We start from the raw sequence: 19,967 nt of genomic DNA on the forward strand, positions 1-19,967 counted from the left end.
TAAGAAACTCAGTTACTTAACTCACCCAAATACATCTGTTGGAAAAGGTTGAGTACAGCAGTATTGGGCCCTGTGGCCACATCTCTCCCTTTTATTCCTGAAGCCCCCAGCAGATTTCTGCCTACAACCCTTTGGCTAGAGCTCTGTCACATAGCCACCCCAGATGCAAGGGAGCCTGGTAAAGCAAGTGGCCCAGGGGCAGGAAGTTGGGAGTATCTGCTGAATTAGGCAAAGAGCAGTGTCCACCGTACCAAGGCTGCACAGCAGAGCCCCGACTCTCGCCCAAGCTCAGGTCTGTTTCTACTCGACCACCACCTCCAGGCAGGACCTCTGTGCTCTCATTCTGGTTAGGACAGTCACAGTCACCGCAGACTGGGCTGTGTTTATAGACCTCCCTGCCCTCCCTGCAGTCCAGCCCAAGGTCGGCCGCCCCTGCCTCATGGCTTCTCCCTTCTCCCATAACAAGAGCCTGGAACCACTGGCCGCCCAGGTCACCATGTTAAAAGCTTGATGGGTGATGGGTGTACGCTCATACTGTGGGATAGATTAGCAAGTGTCTTTTAAAAAGGGAGGCTGCTCCCCACCCTCTTCACCCTCTGGCTCAGGATGGGTTACTAACCTCCACTTGGCTTTTCAAGTGTATGGATTTCACAGAATCCTGAAACATATGCTCGGACTCAGAGCAAACTGGGCTAGCAAGTGAGGGCCCTATGCCGTGTGGAGTACGAGCAGGCGGATGGTTTGATGAAGAGAAAAAGTGGGGAGCACCATTTTTAGAGCTCATTCCTCTCTAAAAGAGCCATGAATGTACATCACCTGCGAAGCAATCATACACAGGCTTGAACTCAGGCCCAGGGCAAGCATGAAGTACTCTCCAGGTGTTCATGTTCTCAAGAGATAAATGGTACTAACACCCCTTGAGTGGCATGTGCATTACCCCTTCCACTCTTAGCAGCCTATGGACTCCCAGAGGCCCACTGGCAGGTCTGCGGTTGAGGAACCAAGGGAGAAGGAACAGGAGGAGAGAGGAGGAGAGGGAAGGAAAGCGGCCTGTACCATCAGTGCCGCCTCTCTGCCTAGAGGCCCTTCCTCCCTTCCCCCTGGAAGTAACTGCCGAGGGGATTCTCCCCGTGACAGAGGCAGCCTGGAGGGACGCACCTGCTAGGCTGGGGAAGAGTGGCCTGGAAGGAGCTTCTGAGGGTCTGGTCTGTCCTTGCCCTCACAGCGCTTTTTCTTGTGGACAATCACCATGAGGTGTACCTCTGGCAAGGCTGGTGGCCCATTGAGAACAAGATCACCGGTTCCGCCCGCATTCGCTGGGCCTCCGATCGAAAGAGCGCCATGGAGACCGTGCTCCAGTACTGCAGAGGTGAGGCGTTTGCAGGAGGGGGCCGGGGCCGGGGCCAGCCAGGTACCCCTGGGGGATGGTGACCAGCATCGTTCAGAAGCTAGTGCCCAGCTGGTTTTCTGCAGACTTGGTCAGCGTCCCAGACCAGGCCTTCCCTTTCTGCATGTGCCAGCCGGCCTTGATGAAGCCTGGCAGACAGTGATAAAACCAGTTTTCTTTCCCTTTAACTTTTGAGGCTTATTAATTTTCAGATTCATGTATTCTCAACTGCCAGCATGAATGAGATTTCATTTTTATTTTTCATATTGTGAAGCCATTTAACTTGTTGCCCTGGAGGTTTGAGGCTGCACAGTTGACCATGAACAACAAGGTTTGAGCTGTGAGGTCCAGTTATACCCAGATTTTTTTCAATAATTATACAGTTGGCCCTCCATATCCACAGGTTTCATATCCAGGAATTCAACTAACTGCTGATCAAAAAGTATTTTCGATCCACAGTTGAAATCTGAGGATGTGGAGGGCCAACTACATGCATTGTTCTACATCATTTCATTTAAAATAGGGGCCTGAAGCATCGTGGATTATGAGATCTGTGGGGCATCCTGGAACCAATACTCTGTGGATAAGAAGGGGCAACTAAGTTTTGGGGGAGTCAAAAGTTATATGTGGATTTTTTTTATCCACATGGGGTGTTTGTACCTTCAACCCCTGTGTTGATCAGGGTCACATACATTGTGGAATGCCCTGGACTGGTTAGAACCCTTCTGCACTCAGGATCAATCATGGTGTGGGACATGCTGGCCTCCACCGGACACTCTCCACATGCAGCGTCACGCTGTTGTGGAGTAGAAAGCTCCCCCACAGGCTGGGAAGCCAATGGCAACCGTGTTACCATTCATTATTATTTTTAGCATGATAGCTAAAAAGAAAGGTCTATAGTCAACTCATGGTTTTCTATTATACTGTCCATCTAAAATTTATGGACTTTTATATAAACTGAAGATTTCAATAATTAGTGTCTTCTCTGAATTTTAAAGGTTTTATTGATTAGTTTAGTGTCACTAAGTATTCAATGGATTCTGTTCTTGAAAAGCTCTTTAGTAACAAATAACTTATTAAACTTCCCACCAAATGTTTAAGCTAAAGTGGCATATAAAATGCTGTCATTAGCTGTTTAATTCTCATTGAACTTGACGCTGCATTAGGACTACACTGAATGCAGGAAGAAGAGACAGTCCCACTCAGAAGCACAGAGAGAGGCTTTTTCCCGTCCAAGGACACAGACGCGTTTTGTCATGTTCAGACAGTATAGTCAGAGGGAGTACATGCAATTTTATGCAGTCATATGCATGAAACGAATGTTATGTAAACATCATCCAAGTGTTGTTATGAAATACTCATTACTTCGATTTCAAGTATGAAGTCAGGAGATCCAAACAAACAAGAGAAGGTTTCAAGGGAAGTCAGAGAGACACAGGGTCTCCGTGCCCACTCGGGGTCAGCTGACACTGGCATCCTGTGTAACCACAGGGAAAAATCTCAAGAAGCCGCCACCCAAGTCCTACCTGATCCACGCGGGTCTGGAGCCCCTGACGTTCACTAATATGTTTCCCAGTTGGGAGCACAGAGAGGACATTGCGGAGATCACAGAAATGGTGAGCACACCCCTTCCCTGGGAGGGTGGGTCCCTGCCCGGGGGACTGTGGGTGGACTTTCCCTGGGGGAGAAGCATCCCACTGCATTTTCAAAGTGAGAGCATGTCTTTTCATTCACAGCATGTTAACAAGTCTGTGTAGAATTAGCTTAGGAAGAAGAAAAGCCTGAGGAGAAATCAATTGAAGTGTTTTGGTAATTTTCTACATATAGTACTCAAATTAAAAACTGAAAAGCAAAGGTGAATTTAATTACTTTGAAAATATCCACAAATAAAAGCTGACATCTCTACACTCTGTTAGCTAAAAATCTATTGCTTCTAAAGGGCCACATGAGGCACAACAAAGCTCGTGTTTCAGACGTTGACCTTGTATTAAAGGAGATACAGAATAACTCTGAGATGCATTAATATATGCAGATAACTAAGTGAATGAATGTATTATGAGTCACTCTTGATAAGGTACTGCTCACTATCTCATTAATATTCTTTTATGAGACCACCTGGTATTAGCACATGAGGCATTTATCAGAATCTCTATTGCCAAAAAATATGGTAAACCAGAATGTTATAATTTCCATCTGCACAGAAAAAAGGAAGCTTCCTGCAACTATATAGAATTTCTTAATTTCTGAGGTTTTTAACATTGCTAGCAACAGCAGTTCCAATAGTGTTTTGGGTGGGTGGGTAATGGGTTGGTAGGTCTGTTTTGGTTTTCTTTCTGTGTAGGAGAGCTGTTTTTCCGAGAAGGGTGGAGATGGCATGAGTGCATTTTATAGGAGGTCTGAATAAACTTAAACAAGAAAAGTTCATTGCTGCTTAACAACGGAGGAAGCCTTTCATAGTGCAGGCATCACTACCAGTGCTACCCTGTCTGTGGCCAAATGGACTTCATCTGCACAGGGAGGGCTCACGCAGCCTGCTGTCCAACACAGTCAGGGAGAAGGCTCTGTTCATGATATCTATGCGATCCACCAAGTTTTAAAGTTCTAGGGAATAGGAGCACTGTTGCTGCAGTCTAAGTTCAAGGCCATAAATCATGGCCATTTTTTGTATTCATGCTCCATCACCGGGGCTGGTGGAGGACTGTGCAATGTCTTGTGCAGGCTGCAGGCTTTCAGCCAATGAGCGGTTGGCTTCCCACGTCAACAAGTTGTAATAATAATGAACGTTCACTGAGAGCTTGGTCTGTGCCAGGAACTGCTCCAAGCACTTTACATTGATTTCTACTTTAATTTCCACAACAGTCTATTGAGATTAATCATATTATTATCCCCATTTTACCAATGAAGGAGCTGAGGCACAGAAACAGGAAGCAGCTTGCCCCAGGTCTTAGGCTCAGGCTGGCTCTGAAACCCACCTCTTGACCACTAGTCTATACCAGATATTGCTGCACTGCTGGTCAGTGGTTTTTTAAAAAAATCCTGCCCTAGCTGGTTTGGCTCAGTGGATAGAGCATCGGGCCTGCAGACTGAAGGGTCCCGGGTTCGATTCCGGTCAAGGGCACATGCTGGGTTGTGGGCTCAATCCCCAGTAGAGGGCATGCAGGAGGTAGCCAATCAGTGATTCTCTCTCATCATTGATGTTTCTCTCTCTCTCCCTCCCTGTCCCTTCTTCTCTGAAATCAATAAAAATATTTTTTAAATAAATATATATATATATATTTTAAATCCTGATTCAACCGCAGTGTATTCTAGATGCATTTTCTTCCCTTCTTTTTCTATTGTGGATTAAGAAACAGAGCCTGGTTCGGGGGGAGGGGAGGTGATTCCTTTTAAGGCTAATTATTTTTAAATATTGTTCAGTAGGCATCATTTTTTGAATGCTTCTGGTGTTTAGACTTCAAATTTAATAATCTTATGTGATAATTCACTCAAATGAAATCCCCTAAGCTTTTCTCTGAGGCAGCCCTGAGACAGGATTTGTTGGACCTTTGGGAGAACGGGGGGCTTTGAGCAATTCCTTTCCACCTTAGAGCCCTGTTTCCCCCTGAGAGAGAGTCCCCAGGCTGGCCTGCAGATCGGACAGGCTTGTGTGTCTGCAGGCACGTGATAGAGCATGCTGAGATATAGGACACAGAGTTTCTCTGCCCCGTTCTCTTCTCTAGGATACGGAAGTTTCCAACCAGATCACCCTTGTGGAAGATGTGTTAGCCAAGCTCTGTAAAACCATTTATCCACTGGCTGATCTCCTGGCCAGGCCACTGCCTGAGGGGGTTGACCCTCTAAAGCTGGAGATTTATCTCACTGATGAGGACTTTGAGGTAAGTGTTCCTTCAGATAGGCCAGCAGGTAAGCCACATGGTGGGCTGGTACGGGAGGCCTCTTCCTCAACACATGGGCATTTCTCTCAATTCTTCCAGTTTGCACTAGACATGACAAGAGAGGAATTCAGTGCACTGCCCGCCTGGAAGCAGGTGAACCTGAAGAAAGCCAAAGGTCTGTTCTGAGTGGAGGGATGCTGGTGGAACCTGTTGTCACTTTCAATACCATTGGACCAGGAAGATGGATATTTTTTGGACCTGTGTTTTAAAAAATATTTTTTAATCAGAGATTTCAAAACCTGAAGTTATTAGCTCTACCGCTTGTCCTGTAGTTGTGTATTTTGTAAATTGTTTAAGAGAACTCCGGAACTCTCTCCGCGATTCAGCCGGTAACGTTAATAAAATCCGCGGTGCAGCTCACCGGCACTCCTCAGCCCCCGGTTCCAGCTCAGTGTTGCCGATGTTTTTTAAGCAGTTCTCTTTATAAAGTGTTATTTTGATAGTTTATGGATTCTAAAATATATATATTTATATAAACACCATATAAATCAAATATGTATTTAACAAAGCAGTATGTATTCATTCACTTTTAAGATTTTTTGGGAGGTGTCAAAGTAGATGGAGTTGCTTCTGCCGATACGTATGTTCACCGTGTTCAGAAACGTCTTCTTCGGCATTACGTTAGATCTTCCTTCTTCTGAGTGCTGCTTCCGGTGCTAAAACAGACAGAAAATGTGCACATTCTGGCATGGAATCTGTGCAAGTTCACCTTTCTACCTTAATATCTCCCCAACGTGTATAGTGCCTTGTTTTTATGTACAGTTTATATACATACAAGTTTGCTCTGCATTTTTTTGATGATGGTTTGGAACATTATCTACAATTTTACTCTAAAATAGTAGAAATTAAAAAAAACCTTAATTTCTAATGCCTGTTGTTAACATTAAACATGTCATTTTGCAATCTAGGACCCCAAAATAAAAGCTTCAGAATAAACACAGCAATTAACTGATTGGTTCACACTGAATTCTAAGCATGTTCCTTTCTGAAAAATATGTTTTTTGCAAATGTTAGCCTAGTACCAATATTCCACCATTAAACAGTATTTGCTCTTTTAATTGCGGTTAGGGCAAGATTTTATACAGGGTCATAAGACTAAATAGACAGATATCCCACCCATAAAATTAATTGTAAGTACTACATTAATGGCATATTTTTGTAAATCATCCTTTAACAGAAGCTCTTTACCTACAACTATATCTAGATCTCAAATTCAGGATCTCTGTGCCTTTTTAAATATTGAATATATAAGGCATTTAGAAAACTTAAAAATGAGCCAGAAAACTCTTCACAGGCTCATATGTTGTTAAAATCCTAGGTCCGTAGTTTGAACAAATTCTATGGACCTACTGTAAGTTGCTACTGCTCCCGCTTTGGTTTAAGTTTAACATATTGGATGGCATTTGCCTTAAACATGGTCGCTTACCTGTATGCTCTCACCATGGGACTGTAACCCCTAATGGTCCCACCACCTTAAGTCTATGTGATACTGAACAATCACTGATGTATTCTACCTACATTTCCTTTTTTAAAAAAATAAATAAATAAATAAAGGAGTCAATACCAGCTTTCCTGACCACATCACAGAATTGATACTTGGTGAGGATCAAGTGGAAGCTCCTTAAATATTGTCAAATCCTAGGTACCTGCTGGCATTACTATTATTGTTACTGTAACTGGCATAGGGAAGATGAAAGTTAAAGAATGGAGTCACACACTTTGAAATTATAGATTAAACCAAAATGAGTGGACTCTTTCAAATAAATAACTGTAGGAGAGAAAGGAGCTCAGAGTATAGGCCCCATGGGTAGTAAGCAATGGGAAACAGAGAAGGACTCAAAGAGCCAGTGGAATGTGCAGAAGAGAGGCAGGGCCCCGGCCTGGTGTCTCGGTTGATTGGAGAATTGTCCCATATACCAAAAACATTGCAGGTTCGATTTCTGGTCATGGCACATACCTAGGTTGTGGGTTTGATCCCCAGTCAGAGCACATGTGAGAGGCAACCAGTCGATCGATGTTCCTCTCTCTCTCTCTCTCTCTCTCTCTCTCTCTCTCAAATCAAGCATATCCTCAGGTGAGGACTAAAAAAGAGAGGGAGGCAGGGCTGCCTATGTCAGTTCAAAGAGGTCACCTGGATCCGTACATGCATGGAAAGTGACTCAGGTTGCTATAAGAGCTTCCATTAGGGATCCTGCCATAGATATAGATAAGTGTCATCAGCAATAATCATTACCACCAAGGGCTTTCAAATCGTGTATATCGCCTTGTATTAAACATTGTCCCCCAGTGCTGTCTGTCAGTCTGCTTCCCGCCTCTTCTCTAGAAGTAGGGCTCCCCATCTTGCATTGCCAGTTCACCTCCTGCCTCTTTGCCTCTGCGTTGTCCCCATATCTCTTTCCTGCTTACAGAAGTAGATCCTCTCTTATGTGGTTTTTCTGGTCCCTTTCCATTCATAGCTGTGACTTGACCTTTGCATACTGGGAAAGGACCCAGGCTAAAAACTAGAATGGCTAAATCTGAACAACTTGGCCAAGGATGCCGCACCAGTGCTTCGGGCCGTTCTCCAGAGCCTCTGGGGAAGCAAACCTCCCTGGTGAGCTTTTATTAAACACAGCAGCGTCAGGCGATTGGTGACTCCACGACTTGATGCTTTTGAGCTAAAGGGCTTTACAGAGGGGCACTGGTGTTTGGGTTGGGATTGATAGCAGAGCTGCAGTGGGACAGACGAGACATTGTGTGTGTTCTAAGGCTTGGAAGGAACATCTGAATGTGAACGGTTTTCAGAGGAGTGCAACTGTTGTACCAACTTGTTCCTGATAGGCGGTGCCCAGGCCAGGGCCAGGGAAAGCCTGCTCAGGAGACCACTTCTTTCTCTCCTTATTTTAGAACTTCATCCCCACTCATGGAGCTCCCATTCTGGTAAAGGATGCATTTCAGAAAATCCATTTGGCCCTTTGCTTTTGTTGTTTTTCTTTATTTCTGATTATAAAAGTCTACATAGAGACTTGTGTATGAATGTCCACAGCACCTTATTCATAATAACCCAAACCTGTAAACAACCATTTATCCATCAACTGACAAATGGGTAAACAAAATGTGGTACACTGTACAACAAATTACCCAACAGTTAACAGGGGTGGGGAATCTTTTTTCTGCCAAGGGCCATTTGGATATTTACTAGTATAACATCATTTGCGGTTCATACAAAATTTTCAACTTAAAAATTAGCCTGCTAACCCTGGTTGGTTTGGTTCAATGATTAAAGCAGACTGAAGGGGCCTGGGTTCCATTCTGGTCAAGGGCATGTATCTCGGTGGTAGGTTTGATCCCCGCCCCAGTCCAGGCACATGGGAGAGACAACCAATAGATGTATCTCTCTCACTTCAATGTTTCTCTGTCTCTCCCCTCCCTTCCACTCTCTCTAAAAAAATCAATGGAAAAAATATCCTCGGGTAAGGATTAACCAACAACAACAAAAATTTAGCCAGGTAAATTTGGTCAAACATTTAATTAACTCACTCACCCCTAATGCCTTGGCAGGGCCAGGCCAAATGATTTCACAGGCCTCATACGTTCCTCAAGCCAGGCATTGCCCACCCCTGAGTTAGAGGGACAAACTACTAATACATACTGCAACATGGATAAACCTCCAGAAGTGAGAGAAGCCAGACACAGAAGGCCACATGTTCAATTCTATTTACAGTCCCCCCCTTTATCTGTGGTTTGACTTTCTGCAGTTCCAGCCATCCATGATCAACTGTTGCCTGAAAGTATTAAATGGAAAATTCTTGAAATAAACATAAGTTTTAAATTGTGCACAGTTCTGAGTAGTGTGATGGTATCTTGTGCCGTCCCTCCTGCGCTGTCCCACCCAGGACATGGGTCATCCCTTTGTCCAGTGTCTCCATGCTGTAGATGCTCCCCAATCCTTAGTCAGTTAGGACCCATCTGGGTGGGCAGACTGGTTATCAGACGAGAGAGACCACATTCACATACAGTATGTTGTAATTGTTCTATTTTATTATTAATTGTTGTTAATCTCTTACTGTGCCTAATTCATAAATTAAACTTTGTCATAAGAAGTATGTATAGAAAAAAACAGGATATGTAGGCTTCAGTACTATCTGTAGTCTAAAGCATCCACTGGGGGGTCTTAGAATGCATTTCTGATAGATAAGGGGAAGTTTCCAGAAAAGGCTAATTTATTCAGACAGCAGATCAGGGTGGATGGAGATGGAGGTGGGAATGAAGGTTGAGTGCAGGGAACTTTTAGGGGAGATGGAAATTGTTCTAAAACTAGATTGTGGTGATGGTTGCACAACTCTGTAAAAGTACTAAAACTTACTGAATTGTGCAGAGGCGTATTTTATGGCATGTTTATTATACCTCAAGAAAGCTGTTTTACAAAATAGTAACACTGATCTATGTGAAAAATGCAAACATTACTATTATAAGGATATATAAATTAGGAGTTGAAAATCATAGATATTATATTGCTGCTCTTAAACAATTATCCATGAAACTTGTTAAGACAGAAAGGCTGAGCCCTGGCTGGTGTTGTTAAGTTGTTAGAACATTGACCTGCCCGCTGGAGGGTTGTGGGTTCAATTCCCAGTCAAGGGCACATACCTAGGTTGCAAGTTTGATCCCCGGCCCTGGTGGAAGCACATGCAAGAGGCAACCAATCAATGTGTCTCTCCCACATCAATGTTCTCTCTTTCTCCCTCTCTCCCTCCCTTCAACTCTCTCTAAAAATCAATGGGAAAAATACCCTCAGGTGAGGATTAACAATAACAAAGAGACAGTGAGGCTGACTTTATTAAGGGCTATTGCTATAGGCATAGGGACCGCTGCAGTGAGGGTTTGCTCTAGGGGAAAGAAATTGGGCTCAATTCGGAATAGACAACGGAAAGCGGGAATTTATAGCCAAGGAGCAGAGGGGGTGGTGCTCAGTGGATGGAAAATGAGTAAGAGGAAACATCAGGACGAGGGTAAGGAGGGATCTGACTGAGGCAGATCTTGGGGCTCAGACACCAGCTGGGCACCAGTGCAGGACGTGGACCCTGGTCAGATAGAAGGGTGATCAGGTGTCAAGGGTTGGGGAGCTGGCCTAACGTACTTGACAAGATTCGTGCTGAAAGTGGGCTCTTGAAGGACATGCCCAAGGACAGGGCCCAGTCAGGCTCAGAGAAGTCTGACTAAAGTTTGATCAAGGAGAGTGTCTCTGTCATCACTTCCCAAAGAGAAGGACTTTAATAATTTGATTAATGTCCTAGATTTTTCTTTACATCTACTAATGTAGAGATGCATGCTCATATATTTTTGAAGAGAAAAATTGATTTGTTTTCAGCATCTTAATTTTCCTGTTAGTAGGGCTCAGACACCAGTCCTTGGGTGTTTATCTGTGTGTGTGTGTGTGTGTGTGTGTGTGTGTGTGTGTGTGTGTGTGTGTGTGAGAGAGAGAGAGAGAGAGAGAGAGGTTCTGAGGTCACGTGGGGCAGTGTGGAAGCTAAATCACCGACCTCCCCCCACCCCGGGGCTGGTCCACATTTCTCACAGGGTGGGCAGCATCTCTCCTGGGCCCAGAAAGAGGGTTGGAGATACGTTTTTGCAGGCCTTTCTTTATATCAGATCCAGAGTTAAGGGCCAGAATTCTAAAAGCAGGCCTCCATACAAAGCCTTTCTGGACAGCAGGATAGTGGGTAGGGGTCAAGGGGACAATAACAAGTCAAAGATCAAGGTAATGATTCAAATGCAACTAATGTAAAGTTGACTATATTGGTGTGTCATTTGACCCAAATAAACCTTCTTATTTTACTTTGAAAAAATAAAAGCATTGCATTGCATACATTTGTTCTTTCTGCACCAGAGAAAAGATGTTAGGGCTGCTTTGGACGACCTACAATAGATATACTCCAGGAATTAGATCGGAAAGATGGATTTGTAAGGGGAAAACACCAGAGATTTTGTGTACCTATACTCAGGACCCTGGATATGCTGCGAGTGTTGAGATTGTGTGGAAATAGCCCACAGGTTTCACCATTTGAATATACAGGGCATAATGTTGATCCTTGCAGGTGCATAGGGAAGAAAGATGAACAGACCAGCATGCCTCATTTCTAATAATGAGCTGGCCTTCTATTGAGCTTTTCTATCATGCTGCTAACATTGAAAAGAAAGTCCCAGGAGTAGAAATGAATGCAAGCTCAAACACTGGCAGGGGTTGTCCAAAATCCTGCGGTTTAACATTCCTCATCAGAGTGGTAAGCAGGGTCTTTAACACCTAATGCTGTGGAGCTCAGGAAGTCTCTGAAGGGAAATATTGGAACTGATGCGTCTGAACTGGAGGCCTACATAAATTGCCTGTTACTAAATCTCATTGAATTAAGTTCAACTTTACCATCTGAACACCATTTTAGCATCCATCCTGAAATGGTTTTAACAGGACGTATTAGCTCCATAAAGTAAAGAAATATTGAACAACTAAACAAGGAGCCAGCCCTAAGCCTATGTGGAAGCAAAGAAAAATAAGATGGGACAAGGCGAGCAGGGCGACGGGCACTTTTTGATTGGTGGTCTCTACGTAAGAAGAAAGTAAGCAGTTAGACAATGCATTGGGAAGTGTAAGTCCTAGTTGGTCAAAGCCCATCCTAGAAGGCGACCGTAAATTAGGCACCCTAACTCCTCCCCTGGCTTCCCTTACTCCTCCATCTCCACCTGCAGTGATTCCTTCCCCTCCAAACACCAGAGCTTCCTGGGCTGAGGCGGGGGAGAGATTCATGTTTTAAATCAGGAATCACAAAGAGCTGGCATAGCGCCTCATTTGTCAGTGATGGCACCCCAGGTCCTGGTGGGAAATGTGTTTTTTTCTGGCAGTTGGCAGGGTCCTTCCACAGGTCCAGTCAGACTCCAGTGGCAGCCACGTCACCTGCTGACATGTGTTCCTAGGATCACGTGTGTACACGCAGACCTGTCATGATGGCAGTCCCCATTCACTCCAGTGTTTATGAGTGCACAGAGTGTAGGCCTCACCAGAGAATGCACAGTCATGTCCAGGCTCTGACCCCGCAAGGACCGTGTACTCCAGGAAGAAAATGATGAGTGTTCACCAAAAGTGTAACTCGAGATGCCATGGGCGTCTGTTACAGACTGAACTGTGGCCCCTCCCCTGCCCAAAGAAAAAGATCTGCTGGAGTTCTGACTCCCAATACCTTCGCACATTTGGAGATAATCTACAGGTAATCAAATCAAATGAGGTCATTAGAGTGGGCCCTCATCCAGTATAACTAGAGTCCTTATGTGAAGGGAATTTGGGCACAAAGATAGGCATTCATAGAGGGAAAACAGAACAAAGAGAAGACAGACAACTCCAACCCAAGGAGAGAGACCTTGGAAAAAACCAACTCTACCAACACCTGATCTCAGACTTCTAGACTCCAGAACTGTGAGACAGTAAATTTCTGTTAAACCACCCAGTCTGTGCTACTTTGTTACAGCAACTCTAGGAAACATACAGAGTGCAAAGGAGGGACTTGTGGTTGGAGGGAGGAGGGAAGGGAGCAATCAGGACAGCTTCCTGGAGGAAGTGCCTGGACTGTTAGGATTTCTCACTGCAACTGGCATCAGCCCATCAGGCAATAGCTCCAAAGGGGAATATTTAGAAAGGGGAGATGCAGAAGGAGGGTGTGCAAGTCTCTCAGCTGTGGAACAGGTAGGAGAAGGGAATAGTAATTATAGCCTCAAGGCTAAAGTAAAGGTACAATATGGGTGAAGGATGTTAGAAATGGACAGACTGCTTGGTCCAGGGCAAAGGACATTTTCAAGTGAGAGGACGAGCTGGCAACATCATCTGGGGCTGACTCCTGGGCTCCAGGATGCATTAGGCCAGTGGTCGGCAAACTGCAGCTCACAAGCTACATGCAGCTCTTTGGCCCCTTGAGTGTGGCTCTTCCACAAAATACCACGTGCGAGGGCACACGTACAGTGCGATTGAAACTTCGTGGCCCATGCGCAGAAGTCGTTTTTTGGCTCTCAAAAGAAATTTCAATCGTTGTACTGTTGATATTTGGCTCTGTTGACTAATGAGTTTGCCGACCACTGCATTAGGCCAATGGGTAGCACCCATGCTTGCTGTGACGCAGTGAGTTTGTTTTTAGGGCCTCTGGTCTCATCTTACCTGCTTACCATACACTGTAGGATCTCCCTTCTAACTTGTACCTTTATATTCAAATATTAAAAGTGTTGGCTTTCCAGTCCCTGTCTAGTCTAGTCTTCATATAAAGGCATTTCTGAAATCTCCCGCCAACAGTTTTGGAAATGCTGGTTTGGGTTTTCTACCCAATAGTGACATTTTTGCAGAAATGTATTGACCACAAGATGGCTCTGCCAAATGCACCCAGAGCGATGATCTGTGCTCCATCTGGATATGGTGAATATTGAGTAATCGAGACCCACGAAAGCCCACAACCGTCTCTTCCTTTAGGAGGGACTGGGAATGGAGGGAAATGAATCACACTCCCAGTCCTGTGCCAGCTTTCTCTACACGACTGCACACATCCATGAAGCATCCCTGTGAGTGCTTGTGGTCCCCATTGTGTAGGTGATACCATGAAGGTCAGGTTCCCCACCTGTCCCCCCCTGCTAGAACATAGTAGACGTTGAATTTGACTTTGCCTCTGATTCCCCTGTGTCCTGCCGCCTCCACGTGGCTGAAAGAAAGTGGGTCCTAGCTCTCAAGATCTCTGATCTGAAGTTGGACTCTTTCAAGGATTAAAAAGGACCCCATTTGCCCACCTGGCGCCTCCTACCCACTCATTTGGGTTGGAGGCTGAGATCAGGGGAGGGGCTGTGGGCATGTAACACGGAGGGAGGGGGGACTACCCGGGAAGCACAGGCTGGGGCCTTCAGACTCCCAGCCCCTGCCCCGCCACTTACAGCTGTGGGGCTTGAGCAAGTTCCCTAACCTATCTGTGTCTCTCCTTCAGTCACATCTGTCAAATGGGGACCTGCCCCGAGCAAGGTGGTATGAAATAGCAGAATGTGCGAAGCTCTGCAATACCGCAGAGCGGTTGCTCAATAATGTAGGAAGGCGGGCCAGGGGGTGGAGGTAAGACAGGGATCCACTGACACTAGAGCAGCAGCAGCCTCAGCATTCAGGCTTCCTGGGACTTGGGCTGGGGCCAGGACGCCCCCAGCAGGAATTTGGGCCCTTGTCTGCAGAGGAACTCAGCAGGTGGCCTTCTCCGTCTCTTCAGGAGATATCCACCTCTGGTTTCAGGTGCAGGGCTCAGCCTGGCAGCCTGTTCAGTAGGACTCCAGGTGTGGAAGGTGGAGTGGCCGGCTGTCCTCAGGGCCACTCTGGTGGGTCCTCCTGTTCCCAGTGGGATCTAGTTCAGGGCTCCAGAACCTCAGAGAAGCCGGATGGGGCATTGGAGACACCAGCTTCCTCATCCCAAGGACGGATCTCTGCCGGGTCTGGGTGTGGAAGACATGGCCATCCTCCCTCTGACTCTGACTGCAGAAGGGTTTTACCTCACTTCACTGTAGAAGCCTCATGGTTCAGTCCCCACCTGGGCATCTGTGTGAACAGGGCTCCTTAGGTGCCCACAGTCAGCAGCTCCTGGGCCGCAGGGCAGGAATGAGAGGCTGTGTCACCTTGCTCTGAATGAGGAAGGATGCTTAGGCTCGGGGGGTGATTCAGAACTTGTTCCACCATTTGGGAGAACAGATGAAGATTTCCCCATCTCTGTTCACTTGGGGGAAATAAAAGATGCAGATGGAGCCCTCACACTGGGCGGGAGTAAGTGGCAGGATATCTGACCAGGTGCCTCAGGTGGGGTCTTCATAAAGCCAAGCTCAGTGACTGTGTCAATTCTGTGGTCTCCATCAGCGCCTGCTTGCCCCAGTCTTCCCTCAACCAGTGCGCAGCCTAAGGAAGAAAGTGCTTGCTATGCAAACACAGCTTCTAGACAAGTCCCAGGAACCCACCTTCCCCAGACCCTCCAGTGATAGGGTTAGGCTGTTTACATCCAATGGTGCTCTGACAAATTTAGCTACATTCCTTCCAGCTAGAGAAGTCAGGACTCTGAGCTGCAACTGGCCAGGGAAAGAAATAAGGAAATTAGAGAATAAAAATGTTGGCATTTGACCCAAGGTCTGCAGTGGAGGAGCTGTAGGGCCAGAAGGTGGCGCTGTTGCTCATCAGCTGAAGCAGAGGAATCCCGCAGAAGAGCCCCTCCCAGCCACTGACCTGAGTCATGCTCTCTAAAACACGCGCCAGGACCCTAAGACCCTAGCTGACTTTGAATGACCCCCAGCTCCACTCCTGAAGTTGTATCCAAAACAAAGAACTTGAATTCAGTGACTCTGGGAGTGCAATTCCCATCCTGCAGCCTCCTTTCTATCTGCCCCTGCGAGAGGCTTCCAGAATGAAAATCCACCGAGGCCAGCATTGCAGTGATACAGCATGAGAAATTACACAATTAAATGAAACTCCCCCAAGGTCGGGGGTTCTGTATAAGGATCCCTGCCCCCATATACACACACTTCTTTTTCTGTTCTTTTTTTTTTTTTTTTTTGCCTTCTTTAAACGTCTTAATGTCTTCTCTTTGGCAGTTTTGCCATCTATGGAATGAAGGTGTTACCTTTCTTAGAATCAATTAGTTAATGTCAGGAAATCTCTCTGCAGATGAAAAGTGATAAATTATATTTATCAAATATTTAATTAGCCACAGTTGGGGATGATTCATAATCTATTCATCTTGCTGAATAACCAGAGAAAATGGTCAGAGCAGAAATATAATTTTAAATACAGGTTTTCATAGATTTTGTACCTGTCAGGACTATGAGAATTTTAAAATTAACCTTTCAATTTCTCCCTGTTTCCCAGGGCCCTGAGAAAACAGGCTCTCTTCCCACTCAGCCCATTGGCTGAGGCCATTGCTGCCCATGGCAGCCTCTGCCTGGCCTGGACAATCACTAAGCCCACAGCCCAGCAGCAGCATTAGGGCAGAGTCATAGGACGGCCTGGTGCCAGGAGGCCTCGCCTGTGTGCCCCAAGCTCCACTCTGTCCTGGCAGGTCACACTCTCTCTTCTACTCAGGTCTGTTTCCTCACGTCCTGTCACATGCCTGCCCCCTTTCTGCCCTGGCAGACTCCATGAGGAGAAATTAGGTCATGTGCAAGACACCAGCACTTTCAAATGCAAGACATCAAAGCAGCTTAGAGTCTAAGTTGATTCAGAGACATTTCTAGTTGCTTGGAAGCAATATGGCCCAGTTTATGTTCATATCAAACTGAGACTGTGGTGCTCTCCCAGTACACAGCAAAATTGTTTTTTTCTTGTTCATTCGTTCTGCAAATATTTACTAAGCCATTGGTATAAAGCTATGCTAGATATGCATGTTAAGATGATACAGATGACTGTATCTGACTTTCTGCCAAAGCATAATTTTCAAAAAGCTATAAACAAAACCCCTCTATGGATATATGTATGGTGATATATTTGGGGCCCTTCAGGAAACAAGCTTCAAGAAGTACAAGGCATGTATTGGGGCCAAAAAAAAAAAAAAAAGACAAAAGGAACCCCACCCTGGTGGCTCAGTTGGTTGGAGTATCATTCTATACATCAAAAAGTTACGGGTTCCATTCCCAGTCAGGGCACATACATAGGTTGCAGGTTCCATCCTGGGTCATGGTGCATACCAGAGGCAACCAATGGATATTTTTCTCTCACATCAATGTTACTCTCCCCCACCCCTTCCTCTCTCTTTAAAATAAATAAACATATCATCAGGGTACGGAAGGAAGAGCCTCGGACTGAGGGGTAGCTCTGAGAACATTTTGGCCGATCCATGGGGAGCCCCAGAACAGGGGTAACCCTCTTGAGGACATGAGCTGAAATGTCCAGACCCAGGACCTCCAGGGCTGAGTCACTAGCCAGGCCTAACTGGCATGAAAGTGGAAGTGGACTGAAAGTCACTGCACCTAGCAGCTGCCAGCTGCCCGCCGTCCTCACAGCACATGCCAGAGACTTAATTCATTAGATGGTTAATGACAGAAGCAACAGAATGGTAATGTAAGTTCAGAAGGGGCTTGGAAAGAAAATACAGACACATACATGTTTCTGAATATAGAAACATCCTATCTAATAAAAGAGTAATATGCAAATTGACTGTCACTCCAAGACACAAGATGGCTGCCCCCATATGGACACAAGATGGCTGCCACAAGATGGCTGACAGGGGAGGGCAGTTGGGGGTTGACCAGGCTGGCAGAGGAGGGCAGTTGGGGGAGATCAAGCCAGCAAGGGAAGGCAGTTGGGGGCGACCCAGGCCTGCAGGGGAGGGCAGTTGTGGGGGACCAGGCCTGTAGGGGAGAGCAGTTGGGATGGACCAGGCCTGCAAGGGAGGGCAGTTGGGGGAGACCAGGCCTGCAAGGGAGGGCAGTTGGGGTGTACCAGGCCTGCAGGGGAGAGAAGTTGTGGGTGATCAGGCCAGCAGGGAGGGCAGTTGGGGGAGACCAGGCCTGCAGGGGGCGGGGGACAGTTGCAGGGAACCCAGGCCAGCAGGGAGGGCAGTTAGGGGTGACTGGGCCAGCAGAGGAGGGCTGTTGGGGGAGACCAGGACAGCAGGAGAGGGCAGTTGGGGGGACCAGGCCTGCAGGGGAGGGCAGTTTGGGGGATTAGGCCTGCAGGGGAGGGCAGTTGGGAGGGACCAGACCTGCAGGGGAGGACAGTTTGGGGGGGACCCAGGCCTGCAGGGGAGGGCAGTTGGGGGCAACCAGGCCTTCAGGGGAGGACAGTTAGAGGTGATCAGACTGGCAGGGGAGGGCAGTTAGGGGTGACCAGGCCAGCAAGGGAGGGCAGTTAGGGGCAATCGGGCCATCCGGGGAGCATTTAGGTGTCGATCAGGCTGTCAGGCAGAAGTGGTTAGGGGCAATCAGGCAGAGGCAGGCGAGTGGTTGGGAGCCAGCAGTCCTGGATTGTGAGAGGGATGTCCGACCGCACATTTAGTGCAGTCGGACATCCCTCAAAGGGTCCCAGATTGGAGAGGGTGCAGGCTGGGCTGAACAACACCCCCCCCCCCCCCGTGCACGAATTTCGTGCACCGGGCCTCTAGTGTTTCTATAGTATACATGTTTCTGTATACAGTGGGAAGAGGAATGAGGGAAACAGATTTCAAAATTACATTCAAAACTGGGTCAGGTGCAAATGTTAATAAAAACATTAACATTTTCAGTAACTCTTTTCTATCAGTCAGAAATCATTTGCCCCTCTACTGGATAAAAACTATTTGCAATTTCTCCATTTCCTACAAGTTCACATGTAACTTTAGCATCTGGGACTGATCAATAGCAAGCCATCAGTCAGACAAGACAACTTTCCTTAGAGAGCCCAGCACTGCAGACTTAGGGAGTGATGTCCTGTCTGGTATTTGTACCTCATTTCCAAGTTTCAGACTATTAGGACTTCCTCAGGGAACTTACATTTTAGGGGGACAGAGATACAAGTAACAGGTAGTTAAAATGGTGTGTGACATGTTACTACAGGGTCAGCCCATAAGGGGGCCACTGACCTCAGACTGGGGCATGGGGCACAAGAGCTTCCCAGGAAAATAGCCCTCAGCCAAAAGGATGGTCAAGTTAACCAGGTATAGCATCAAGTCTGGGGGGAGATGTAGGAAGCAGAAAAAAGCAGTATAAAGGCTTTGAAGGGGCACCTAGATCTGCCAATCATTTTGAAGAGCTGATGGTGGGGTGTGGATGATCTTGGGACTGGAATAAGTGAGACTGGAGTGGGGCAGGGGGGAGGCACCATGGGGTGGACAACAGGACAATCTTGGGTGCCATGATCATGAATTGAGATTTTCCTCCTGGATGCAATAAGGAGCTGTTGACATGTTTGAAATGAGAAAATAAAAGGATTGATATTTGTGTTAATAAAGATTCCTCTAGTTGAAGTGTGGAAAATGGATTGAAGGGGCCTAGAACTAGAATCAGGCAGGCGGATCATAAGGCTGCTGTGGTCACTCTAAGCAGGGGGCAATAGTGGCCCAAACTGGTGTACTGACTACAGGGGAATCTAACAGAGGTCATAAGCCCAAGCTATGGGACATTTTGGTGAGCTGGGCTGACCTGGCCCTCCACCCAGGCAGGTGACCTCTTGTGACCTCATCAGAAGGATTCATAGTCAGCTGAGTGAAGGATGCCAGGGCCAAGAAAGAGGCAACAGGACATCAAGGTCCTGTGAACTGTGGGACTCCTGCACATCTGGAGCTGTGGAACCAGTCTGCAGGCACCCAGGCTCAAAACAATTTGACTCCTTCATTCATCCAATAAACATTCACTAAGTACCTACTGTGTGCCAGGCCCTGTCTGGACTCCAGAGACACAGAGATAAACAAGACTGATGTCCTCAAGGAGCCTGCATACAAGGGCGGGGTGGGGCAGGCAATACCTGACAAACACAAATGTAGCTAGTTTAATTTCACTGAGCTTCCTAGATCTGTGGTCTGCTTTGTGTCATTAATTCTGGAAAGTTCCCTGCCATCATTACTTCAAACATTTGTTTTGCTCAGTTCTCTCTTCTCCTTCTGATATTATAGTCATGTGTATTACAGCTTTGTAATTCTCATAGTTCTTGGATG

The 19,967-nt window shown here is 46.5% G+C and overlaps 1 protein-coding gene across 1 annotated transcript in view; it reads left to right on the forward strand.

Annotated features, from left to right (window-relative positions):
* The window catches only part of SVIL (supervillin), a 108,203-nt gene extending 102,622 nt beyond the window's left edge, over positions 1 to 5,581 (forward strand). Inside the window, exons 30-33 of the mRNA XM_054716600.1 lie at positions 1,226 to 1,369; positions 2,879 to 3,003; positions 5,107 to 5,262; positions 5,362 to 5,581. Of these exons, the coding sequence (XP_054572575.1) occupies positions 1,226 to 1,369; positions 2,879 to 3,003; positions 5,107 to 5,262; positions 5,362 to 5,448 (512 nt within the window). The 3' untranslated portion in view covers positions 5,449 to 5,581. The remainder of the gene's footprint in view (positions 1 to 1,225; positions 1,370 to 2,878; positions 3,004 to 5,106; positions 5,263 to 5,361) is intronic.
* Positions 5,582 to 19,967: the final 14,386 nt, after the last annotated feature.

The sequence above is a fragment of the Eptesicus fuscus genome, chromosome 5, assembly GCF_027574615.1.
Source record: "Eptesicus fuscus isolate TK198812 chromosome 5, DD_ASM_mEF_20220401, whole genome shotgun sequence".
NCBI lineage: Eukaryota > Metazoa > Chordata > Mammalia > Chiroptera > Vespertilionidae > Eptesicus > Eptesicus fuscus.